The sequence below is a fragment of the Argiope bruennichi genome, chromosome 2 (assembly GCF_947563725.1).
Source record: "Argiope bruennichi chromosome 2, qqArgBrue1.1, whole genome shotgun sequence".
Lineage (NCBI taxonomy): Eukaryota > Metazoa > Arthropoda > Arachnida > Araneae > Araneidae > Argiope > Argiope bruennichi.
Window position 1 is genome coordinate 82,223,664 of NC_079152.1, and position 13,503 is coordinate 82,237,166.

Consider the following 13,503-nt stretch of genomic DNA (forward strand, 5'->3'; position numbering starts at 1 on the left):
AAATTAAATAAAGTAAATTCAAGAGTGTCAATCTCTTTTTGATACAAAAATTTTAATTTTAAATAAGAATTTTATTAAAGAAGAAAATTAAATTATTAACGATGAAATGGAGATATTATAACTTAAATAACATTCTATAGTTTTTAATAGAAAGTAAATTAAATCATATTCTATTACTTATTTTCTTTTTATTAAAAATGTTAAAATCAATTGTTTTCTTTTTCATTAGTTTTGGATTTCATAGAATTTCCTAGTCTATCAGCTATTAATTTTGTGCAATAATAGACATATTGTGTTAACTACATATATAAAAGTATTAAAATTCATCTCTAGATGTAAAATAATTTTATGCCAATTTTTTTCATTCATTGTTGTTAGCAAAAAATATTTAAACTATAAAGAAATTTTCACATCTTTTGAAAAATAAATATGTATATAATAAAGAATTCAAAAGTGATAACGGAATAGCAAGAATTTATTATCAACCAAGTCCTTATAAGGAAATGCGCAATGAAATAATCAGTGTGAACAGCGAAGTCCGTCGCTTATTATTGAATTGTATCATTTCGTCTTTCCGCAAAACGATACTACTGACTTCAACAAGGTTCTCTATTAAAAAAAATAATAATAATCTATCTAACAAATTTTTAACATGTTATTCAGAATTTCAGGCCGATGTAAATAATAAAAACCATTTAAATTCTTGCGATATAAATTTGAAAAGCATCATAAATTAGTCAAATTTAAGTAAACAATTTCTTTTTTTTTCTCCTGATTCAACAGTTTTTTTTTTATCAATTTACAAGAGGAGCAATAAAGTTAGCAAGTATCATATATAAAAAAGAAAATATTAATTTTCAAATATATCCTTTTTTTAAAAAATCCAAAATGACTTACAAGACCTTACTTTACAAAATGACTTTATATATTATGAATATTTCTTGAAAATATCTGTTTTCGTTCAGTATTTGATGGATTGATAATTTTCTGTATACCGAATAAGTTTTGTACGTTTTTTTTGTCTGGTTTTTAATTCCTCCTATACTACTATTCTTCGTTAAAATTCAAATAATTCTTGAATAGAATTCAATACAGATATAATTTAACAAGCAACTCAATATATCCTGTGAAAAATAGAATGAAAAAAAAAATAACAAAGAACACAAGAAAGAAATTCTCTAAAAAAGCATACGCTGATGGCTTTCTTAGAAAATAATTAGCTGTGAAATTTTATACAACTTTATCCTCTAAAACTTTTTGGTACTTTGTAATTCTATATCCACAGAAAAGACTAAGCAGTTAACTCCTGATTAACCGCGAAACTGGTGCGGCAAATGAATACAGTCTTCAAAATAGCTGTAAAAAAGAACAAAATCAACAAGAAAGATTTCTGAATAACTTTTATTTACAATAAGTATCCTCCACATACATTTATTGCTTATATATTTCGGTACTTAAATTCATTAATTTATTTTTTAACAAAAAAATCAATCCTTTTTTTAATATTAAAATGCCACTTTTTTTTTTTAAATTTACGATTGCTGTTTCTTTAATATCATTTTGATTTATGATCGTGGGTAATCGAAGATTTACAGTATTTGACTTTTCAAACATATAAGTAATCCGCTTTAAAAAAATACATTCTATAATATATTATTTGGAGCAAAGTAAAAAGTAAAGAGACAAAGGAAAAAAAAATGGCGTGGGGGTGGGGGTGGAAGGCTCTTAATTAGGCGACAAGTATGGAACTGGATACTGCTTTCACTGATGCAAGGGAATACGGCCAGAAACTGCAAAGCTATTAAAAATACGCATTCAGCACCCCGAACATAGAACATCAATACCACACTATAAGAGAACAAAAATTTGAAAATGACAAATATCGAGTGTAGAACGAAACGCGCTTAGTTTTCTTCTTTTCTTGAGGTTCACAAATATCAGATATGACTACAGTTGAGAAAAAATATTTTGATTTGATTTGACTTATTGATTAAATCCTTCACTGTTTCACGTCAAAACTATTATATAAAAATATAGAAGATCGGACGTCACATTTTTGAATCGTGATCAATGATCTGAGTACTTCAGTAGCTTCTTTACTATTTAGCGTTTTGCATCACACAAATATAATAGTGTTTTAGACAGGACGAAATTTAATATACACTAACCGTACATTCATTTTCGGTGGAATAAAGACATATTAGGAACTAGGATGTCTTCATATATGAAGTTTTTATCAGAAAGCAATGGAAAATTTTTCCGCAAAAGTTACTTAATAGCGAATATATGCTTAATTATATGCATATTTATTAATAATACATGTGAAGCTGGGAAATTTCTGCATAAAATATGTAAAAAAGAAATAAAATAAATCACCCCCCCCCCTCCCTCTTTCTTTTTCAAATTCTTAGCGACCTTTCGCGCAGAGCGTTTATTCGAAACAGAAATCCGGATTCTTCGTAATCAGTTTAACTTACTGGTAGTTGTATTAAGATATATGCAATCTTTTTCAAAATAAATTAGTTCCACAAAGTAGTCATTAAATATTTAAAAAAAAATTTTTTTTTTTTATTGAAGTTTATTTTATTGATTGAAAATTATTCATTAAATTCGTTCAATTATTCATTAAATATGAGAAAATGACGATAATATGGAAGTACCTAAGTGAATCCTTAGATAATACATTGAAAACATATTTCGTTATTCAAGCCTAAAAAGCCTGCAAATGTGTGTGTGCTATTTAAAAGCAATTAAATGACAGGAACAAGATAGAAATGATATATCTAATAACTAAAGTCATTCCGATAAAGCTTTCTTGAGTGTTTTTCAGCATTTAACTGCTTTTTTTAATTTAAATATTTATCAGTATCGTAAATTTAAATAATAATGCGAGACACACATCGAGACTGATTTTGTGTAAATTGCACACACACATTGAAAAACACGTGATACACGTGATTCACCAATTAGAATTCCATACAGAGAATAACAGTTATTTAAATACCGTTAGTGCGAAGAATTCGACATAATTGACAGTTTAAATTTTCTTATCTCATAGCAGCTCTAAAAACTTTGAAAACACCCATTTATCGAAAAGCAAATGAAGAGTTGTAGATATAACAAGTGTCTCTAATTTCATTGACTTGCATTTTAGAGAAAACACCAATTAGCATAAATTAGCATCATTCAAAAGCTTCCTTAACTGATAATTAAGATGGAAATTAGCTATCAATAATATTTATTTTATTCCATGGAAAAGGAAGGAGAAGAAGAAGAAAAGTGTATCGATTTTGAACTTGAGTAATGCTCTAAGAATTAGCCAGAAATAAGGAATAACGTTGGAAATTTAGACATTTGAAAATTTGAAAAATCTTAATTGAGCAACTTACTGTAGCGAACAATATACCTGATTGTGTGTTTACATAATTATTAGTATACCGTAAAATGCTTTTTTTTTAATTTTACTTTTCCATATATTTACACCACTTAGTCATTAACAACAAATTTGATATATAATAATTGTATTACATATTTAATTAGTACTGTAGTATTAATTAAATTTGTATACAATATTTAATTAATGTTACAGTGCTAATTTTAGTATATTTATACTATTACATGTAGTACTGAAATATAATTGTATTATTATGTTTCAGTACTACAAATCTTGCTCATACCTACTAAACTATCGAAAGATTTTGGTGAGGATTTCATGACAATAAACACACACACACATATACAAAAAAATTATTAATAAAAAAAATACTTTCGTTTGTGACAACGTCGGACATATAGACTAGCATATATACATAAGTCGAATGTGTGTATATATATATATATATATATATATATATAATGCAAGCACATATTTTTAAAGAAGTTTCGCGGGTCGAAGAGAGAAGACACTTTTGAATATTTTGAACTTTTCTTTATTCTATCTCGGGCAGCTTAATATGTACAAGAAGCGATGATGAAACGGACGTCCGTACACTTCGCGATACAAATGCAAAAGAGCGTGAAAAGAGAGCGAAATATCTTTTCCCAGTGATTTTGTACTATGAGATTCTGATAGGTATTCTTTGACACTTGTAGACTTAGAATAGAGGAAATATAGATATCTTTTACAAGAATTTGCAAAGAATGACAGATTTTTATACCTGTACTTGGAACGCGTGAAAGTGCTAATTAAAGCAGTTTTACAGAACTCGTATAGTATTAATTAAATAAAAAAAGGTGGAATTGGATCAGGAAATAAGAAAACATTTTAGAATTAATTTAATATGGGTTAAATTAAGATAAAACTTTGGAAATTAATTAGGATTTAAATTAGATTTTAAAATATTATTACATATATATGAACCAAATCATAAAATCGTTTAGACATTAAAAAAAGAATCACAAGATGTAAATGATTTAAACTCTGATTTTTAAAGTTAATATTTATATCATAGATTGAATTTCAATAAAAAATAACTATTTTCCCCTTTTAAACAGGCGTAAAGTAGCCAAAGGAACCAACCCTTTTCTTTTCAGCTTTGGCCCGAGTAGAGGCGGAGAGAGGTAAAAGTGAGGCCTCCATCCATGCAGTGGATTGAATATTGCGGAAGTTTAAAAGGCAGAAACGGGTTTCGGGAGCACTGGGTCATATCATCAACCTTCAATTTTTATGGTTCTCGATTTGTGTCAAGTCAATTCAGCAAACAATCCAATGTCAAACTAACTCGTGTTTTTTATCCCATATTTTTGAGTAAAACATTGTTTTATTAGGAAACGTATTTCTTTTTTAAGGGCACCTTCACAAGCAGATCGCATGACTATTTGAGGGTTAAATACAAGAAAGCAAAAAGGAAATATTATGGTCATCTTGAAACAATACAAAAGCGCTGAAAGAAGGATGCCTTTTTACAAAATCATTCAAGGCGGATTTTTTTTTTTTTACAAGTTTTACAAAAATAAAACATGATTAACTTAAAAAACTATCCAAAAAAACTCTTAAAATTCTTAATTTACCGAGAAATGTTTTTTTTTAATTATTCACAATTTTCAACGTATCTATGAAATTTGATTATTTAATTTGCTATTATTTTTCCTTAGTTTTTAATGCTGATACGAACGAACAGAGAAGTTCGTGATCCGTCATTATTTATATGGTTTAGAAAAGAAAATTTTGTTTTCCGCAATATTTCATCAAAGTTTTTGCTTAAACAATCACTTAAATAATTTCTAATAAATAAATAAATCTATGAAACTTGATTATTTAATTTGTTATTACTTTCCCTTAGTTTTTAATGCTGATATGAGAGAACAGAGAAGTTCATGATCATCATTATTTATAGAGTTTAGAAGGAAAGAAAAATTGTTTTCCTCAATATTTAATCAAAGTTTTTGCTCAAAAAACTATTTAAATAATTTCCAAAAAATAAATAAATAAACATAATAGTTCAGGAAAACAGAACACATGTTCTGCGGTATTTCATAACTAAGGTTCAAAATTAGAACACTAATTTTGCAAATTTATAACGTCGTATATTATAATAATTTTTTTAAAATTTATTATAAATCTCAAATAAATTTTTTTATATATATTATACAAATATGAAAATTAGATATGCCATAAACTATTTGAAAATGATATTTACATGCATTCAGTTTTATAAAAAAATGATATGCAAAAAAAATTTAAAATTAAAGCATGTCGGAAAAAAACATTTTAAAATCGTGGATATATTAAAAAGAAATTCGATTACAGTTTCTTAAATTAATTATTATGTTTAACTATTTCATACTATAACTGGAGACACTCTATCAGAACAAATTTTCTCTAAAATGTTTAAGTGCTCTTTTTTATTACCATTTTGGTACATTGTATTTATCATATTTCATGTGTGTACTTACGAACACGAAATGGTAAACAAGTTTTGAAAGAACGACGGCAAACAAGCCTTTTGATAAACCTTTCAAGGCTCCTTTTATTTTTTAAAGAAAAATAAGAGTGATAAAAAGGCACACTTATATGACGTAAATAATTACGAAAAAAGAAGCATGAAAGAGTTGGGGGGGGGTGAATTAAACAGATTAAACTGCAAATCATGGGTGAAAAGTTACTTTTTTATCACATTTGTTGTTACCAGACTGATTTTTTTTTAAGAATTAGAAAATTCCCTTTGATAAAAAAATGTTAAAAAATGCAGGGAATATTTTTAGCTTAATATAATTATTTTGAATTATGAATATAATATTAGCTTTATATAATTATTTGTGAGTGAATGCAAAATAAAAAGTTATTTTTTTAAAAACTTATAGTAAATTTTAAAATCATTATTTTAACTGATATTTTAAAATTAAAGTGGAAATAAATTATAATAGCTAAAATTAAAAAGTATTAAAGATATACATTGATTTTTCTACATAAAAGATGCTTCAGATTGGTTTTAGCTCAATTTCGGAATGCAAATTCTATTTTGCGTTCATTATCAACTGCAATTTTACTATGTTAGTAGAAGAGCGCGCAAAAATATAACTCAGATAAATAAAAATTACAATCGATATATGGCCAGCTAAAATGTATATAAATTTATTCTATGTTCTTAATATTAAAAGCAATTTTCAATAAAAAAAAACTATATATATATATATATATATATATATATTTCCTCAATAAAGTCAATCATTAACTTTTTCTTCTTTTTTTACTTTACTTAAGACACTTTTCAAAGCCAATGAGGAAAATTTATTGGTAGGAAGCCAACTATTGTCAATCGGTTGCGCAAATCACGTGTACTGCCACGCGCGGTTGTGCTCTTGAAAAACATAAGGCAGAATAAAATATTTTCTGGGTCAACAAAAAGAACATTTACTTATTTTCTTCATCCGAGGATGATACTAAAAATCTTCTGAGACATTTATGCTAAATGAATTTTAAGTAATTTCAAAAAATATCTGCTTAAAAAAAGAGAATATATAATATCAATGGTGTTAAAACGTTTAGAGGAAGAAACACATGCAAATATCTCAATTAAAAGATAACATTCGACAGTTCTTCGAATTATGAAACCGTTTTTGTTAATGGCTCAATTAAGTTTTTATTTTCAATAAAAGCTTTTAGATAAGAGTTCTAGAATACTATGCTAGGTGTTTATGAATAGGCTGTGAAAAATGGTTAGTGCAGTATCTTTAAAAGCTTTTACAACCAGATTACTACAATTTGTCTTACAGATAGATAAACTCTTCAGAAGTAAATGCATACAGTTTAAATAAAACGGTATTTAAAATGATTGAAGTGTAATAAATTTTGAATCTTTTACACATAAGTCCGTTACAGTTACAATGATTTTATTTCAAAATTATTATTGTTGTTGTTTTCTGAAGTTAAAGCAATAATAGCAGATATAAGAAAGAATTTATTCCATCATTTTGAAAGAGTTTTTTCCATCACAGCGTGTTCACAATTCTTAAAAATGAAAAAGAACGTACTTAAAGATTAAAGAACAGAATAAAAGAAATGAAGAATTTAGTTACCGACCACAAAGTAAGAATATGGCGAACATAATTTTTTCACACATTCATGATTAAAACATCCTTTTTGCGAATTTAAGATACTGATAAGATTAATCACAAATATAAACATGTGAAACTATAACATATTACACATTCACATCTGGTGCCATAATCATTCATTATAAATTAAGTGCATTAAATAATGAATGCAAATTAAATAGTATTAATATGTAGAGATAAACAAATGAGCGGTTATAATGATACATAAAATGAACTAGTAATTTTCTAATGAAACAAGAAATAAATAAGAGTCAAATTACATTACAGTCCACTATAATTAAGTACTAAGAGTCCACGTGTTTAATTAACTCCCGTATCTTTAATCATTTATTTTCATAACAGTCTTTCCGATGTATCAAAACAAAACTACCAATGAATGTAAAAATGCTGTATAACAGTGAAAAACAGTTTATCTTCAAAAAAAAAAAAACTTACATTTCTGTACATTACATGTCAGTAAATATATAAGACAAAAAATATTTAGTATCTAAGCGATGCAGAGTAAACTTAGTGTAATTAATAATTCAATTTAGACACCAGCATTAATTATTACTTCGATTAATTTTTTGAGATGTATCTATGATGCGTAATTAAAAGTGTACAAAAAAGCCGAATGTTTTTAACATATTATAAAATGTGTTTCGTTTTGTATATTGGACATATTTGTGTAATATTTTGCCTCTTTTCGTGTCAAAAATGGTGATCAGAATTTTTAATTTACTCCTTACCTTTCAACTTTCATTCTTTGCGTCAATGGTTCCTCCCACGTCAGGATATCCATTTAGAACATAAGATTCTTTTTAATAAACACGATAGATCGTAGAATTATACTGTATGAAATATTCACTCGCTCTCATTTGACACTGCTTATGTCGAATGCACTCGCAATTCGAGGTCTACTGTTCTTCTGAGAGACAGCACATTGCGTACGCGTGTTCTTTCACTGTGCCTTTGGAGTTGTTCTGGACTGCATAGTTTGTTGCTCTTCCATTGGCTCACGTGCCCGACAGTGACGTCAGATCGAGCTTCCCGTACACATAACATCACGCGACTGGAGAACGTGGTTGCATTTTAACGGAGAGGGCGCTGTCTTAATGGGGTTAGTTAACAGGATTTTTTTTCAACACCTCCATGCAGATTCAGAAAGTACTTGTAAAAAGAATATCCTTAGTTCGATATCTTTAGACCACCCCTTAATGTGAAAGTGGGAAAATATTCCTCAGATTCTTAGAAGAGAATACGATCTAGAATATTAAATATCTGTAATTAATATAATAGATTATCATTGTATTAAATACCTAAAATTAAAGTTGCATTAAATATCTTTAAATAACACTACGCTTGAAATTGCTATTACTTTTAAATATATAGGAGAAAAAAACAACCTAATGAATTTATTATTATTATTATTAAAGTTACAGAAAAGAACAGTATTCTCAAAAAATTTAAGACTCTTGTTTAATTACATACACAGTTCTGTAATACTTAAATATCATCAAAAAAAATCTGTTTCAATCCAAGAAATAACGATCATAAAAAAAGTGACAGATGGAATTTTGCATATTAACATTACATATTACATTCACGAATATTGATACCATTAGATGTTATTGTAACTTCATTGAATTGTTTTATGCATTTTCTAAAATTTGTAGAAATTATTTTAGAAAAAAAAAATAGAATAATATGATTTTTTTCAGAAACAACCAAGAATAAAGATTTTTTCAAATCTGACAAAATGAGGTAGTAAATATTTCAACAGAAATGGTAAAGAATTTAAATTCCATTTGTTTCAGGAGAAACATATTTACCTATTCACAATCTTATAAATTGAAAAAAAAGTGCTTGTCAGTGAAAGGATTAAATAATAATAATTACCAATAAAAAAGAGACTATATTTTATTCTTATGAAGAACTATAATTATAAAAGAAATTTTTTATAATTGGCCATAAATCGGCAGTTATCCCTCTGAATTTCAAAATTTTGAAGGATGTACACTTTTAAACACAGTCATGTCAGTATTATGTTACGTTATGAATACTTCTTGGATACAAATCACCATTTCACAAGGAAACTCATAAATGCATATTTGTTTCAAGAAATGATCATTTTTAAATCTATCTATACTTATAATAAAGCTCAATGTGTGTGTGTGTGTGTGTGTGTTGGCGCTCTACAGGCCAGGCCATTTGACATACAGCTACCAAATTTGGTACATGTATACCTTAGAGGTCGGGAATGTGCACCTGGGGTCCCTTTTTTTGAAATTTTAATTAGAATTTTAATTATTAATTAAAAACTAACTTTCCCGCCAAAAAAATCTTCCATTTTCCCCACCGCCAACTTTTCCGCCAAAATAATCTTCCATTTTCCCCAACGCCAAATGATTTAGGCTTTAGTTCTTTTTTTCTCCCAACAGTAATGAGGCTAGGGTTAAGATTTTTCGGCGGATTATTTCAAACGATTCTGTTTATTTTCTTAATGTTTTATGCATTTAAAATTAAACATTGTTAATTAATCCATGTTTCAGATTCATTCTGAAGTACTTTTGAATTAAAATAACACAGAATAAAGGAAATTAAAAATGTATAATCTGCATAGCGTTACCCCAACTGGCGTAGAAAAATTCACGCATTTGCGTTACCGGAGCTGGCGAAGAAAATTCACGCATGCGCACTGTGTTCTGATTGTTGGCATGGCTACCATTAACAACGGACGATTTAAATTACCCTTAGGTTAGTTGCATGCTTTTGTAAGTAAATTGTATTTATGTTAGTTATATATTTTTTTGTATATGCTTATAGTTTTAAGTACATCGTTTTTTAAGTAGTTTTTTTTTAACCTGTTTTCAATGATTTAAATTATTTTTAGGCTAATTGCATGCTTTTGTAATTAAATTGTATTTATGTTAGTTATATATTTTTTGATATATGCTTATAGTTTTAAGTACATCGTTTTTTAAGTAGTTTTTTTAAACCTGTTTTCGACCGATTATTTTAAACGATTCATTTTATTTTCTTAGTGTTTGATACATTTAAAATGAAACATTGTTAATGAATCGATCTGTTCATGATGAATCTGAGAAATTTTTGTTGACAAATTCTTGAGATATTATATAAATTAAGAAAGATATTCTTTAGTGACCATAAAGTTTAAACGCTCAGTGACTCTATTATCAGTAATCATATTATTAAAAAAAATGCTTTGTTTCAGTAAAAAATATTATTATATTACTTGCAGATTAATCATTTACACTTTAATCTAAAGCATAATTTCTACGAGAACTAACAGAAAATTAGAGAGATACATACCACGCTATGACTGAAGGCCTTTATAATATTATGAGTGAATTATATGACTATCAAAATTTGAAGTTTTAAAATATTTTGCTGAAGAATCTATTAAAGTTGGAATTGCGTAAAATATTTAATGGTACGACCGGAGTATTCCGGTTCAACCTATTTAATTATTAAAATTTAAACGAACGTTAATACTGGCGAACCGGCTGGTCGCCAAAGGCGGCTAGTAATATAATAAAATCTAATCATGCGTTTAATAGAAATTATCAATTTTCGCGAAGGAGGATGTATCAAATACATATACATTTCCAAAGTGAAGCAAGAATAAAGCGCTAATGATTTAGGGGGCCGTAAGTTGGTCGAATAAATAAAATATTTTCTTAGTTGCCAAATAAATATGTTTGTAAAAAAATAACAAATTCTTTGAATGATAGAATATAAAATAATATTAACACTTTTTCCAGTAAAATTGGCCAGATTAATATATTTCATTAGTATGATGTTTTCTTATTGAAAACACGCTGATTTTTTAAAATTAAATAAGAGATTTTTTTTAAATAATTTTTTGACATATTAAGCAAATTATGAAATATATTCTTTAGAACATACGAAGTTCAGAAATAAACGATTCTTCTTTTTGTTCTTATGTTTTTTTAAGAACAGTTTCGATTCAGCAGGCATATTACGTTCTGGCATTAGTTTAATCACTTCTTGCTTCAAAATAAAAGACAATTTTATCCGAGATAACAGAAAATTTAAGAGCAAAATGCACTTTAAGCGTGGCATAACGGACAGAGCAGTCTAAGGCTCTTAAAATTGTTTGAATTCCTTGAATATAAAAATTTGAAGTTTAAAAATACTTTGATAACGTAGCCATTATTATTAAGTTTCGTGCAAATGATTAAATAGAAATTTTAGCTAACCAATAATTCCATCGAATCAGCAGATCATCAAAGAGGTTCGTTAGAAATATTTTTCATCTGTTTCGTATTAAATAAATATGATAAAGTACAAGTACCTAGCCAATTAATTTATTTTAACAATGGGTAGCTGCGAAAATTCATAAGTAATTTGTACGCTTTGAAATACAAACTACTGGACAGATTTCAATCAAATTTTGCTCACAATTATTACTGAACATAAGGAAAATTTGAAAGACAAGGAAAGTTTCGCGACAGTTTTTTTTTTAAATAGTTAGCGTTTTAACAAATAAAAATAATATTTCACTATGGAGAAATTGATTTTTTTATCTTTAATATTCCATTCCCAATTAATGGAATTATTATATTTTAAAGCATAGTATTTATTTGCCATCGAGCTCCGATTTGAGAATTCTATTAATAAGGAACAATGTCTGTGTGCGTACATGTGTGTATGTGTGCATTTGCACGTAACTGTCTTTCTGCGCTCATTCCCGAGGCTTGTCTATTTGGCCTAGATGCAAGAAATTTGGCACAAATATATTTCAAAGAATGAAAGTATGGACTTGGAAGCAATTTTTTAAGACTTTAATTAGAAGCCACAGTAATTAAAAATTCAACGAGATTTTGATGCCATCCAAAAATATTAGGTTGTCCAGCAAATTTTTCTAAATTTTGATAAGTAATTATATATATATGCAAACAATTTTTTTAAAAGCAGAGTCGTCGACGGTGAGAAAGAGGACACTTTGAATTTTTAACTTCGTTTTATTTCATCCCGGGAGGCATGATTTACGAACAAGAGGCGTGCACAAGACCCATTCCGTTCACAGCGCGATACAAGAGCAGATTTGTGTAAAAGAGAGGGAGAATAATTTTCCCAGTGCTTATATATAATTAGATTCTGATAGGGATTTCTTCCACGTGTCGACCACAGGCAAGGGAATCATAGGGATCTTTTAGAGGAATTTGTTTAAATCAGGAATTTTTTTATCCTTTCTCTCGGAACAGGCTCATCGCTGACGAAAACATTTTTACAGAGCTTTCTGTTGCATTAATTAAATAGAAAAAGTGGAATGGAATCAGGAAATAAGAGAATATGTTAGAATGAAGTTAATATGTGCGGCATTGACGAATATCGAAGGAATATTACCCGAATGATAATGCATAATTAGATGAAAAATTACCAGTTTGGTCTAAATCCGATACATCAACATTTTAATTGGAAACAATACTATTTTTGGACAAGATTTGTAATTTTAGAGCCCGGTCAACTTCAAGGCTGAGACTGAGATTTGAAGAAGGATTGCCTGAGTGGGAATCCTTCTTCAAACTTCTTCACCACACCAACAGAGATATTATCTGGATAGTTACGTTTATAAGGATATTTTGATGTCTTAAGAATCGATTTTTTACGAAGGTTCAGGCTTACAATCAACAGAATGTGTGAGACTATTAAAATAACATGATTATAATGTCTTATAGAAATGTGATACAATATTGAGGGAATTATGAACATCAAATTATGCACGGGAGATTTAATTAAAATTCTACGTTCCAATTTTCTGTGATAAAAATAGGGTTTGACGGTTTTTCAAACCCAGTTTTAAAAAAACCGTTTTTTTTAAAGTATTTTTGTCACATTCGAAAACCGGTTTTTAAAGTAAGAACGCCTGGATATATATATATATATATATATATATATATATATATATATATATATATA

General features: G+C 27.7%; 1 protein-coding gene across 1 annotated transcript in view; it reads right to left on the bottom strand.

Annotated features, from left to right (window-relative positions):
- Positions 1-8,537, bottom strand: part of LOC129957202 (transcription factor cwo-like) — a 54,583-nt gene extending 46,046 nt beyond the window's left edge. The window contains exon 1 of the mRNA XM_056069418.1: positions 8,286-8,537. Within this exon, the coding sequence (XP_055925393.1) occupies positions 8,286-8,338 (53 nt within the window). The 5' untranslated portion in view covers positions 8,339-8,537. The remainder of the gene's footprint in view (positions 1-8,285) is intronic.
- Positions 8,538-13,503: the final 4,966 nt, after the last annotated feature.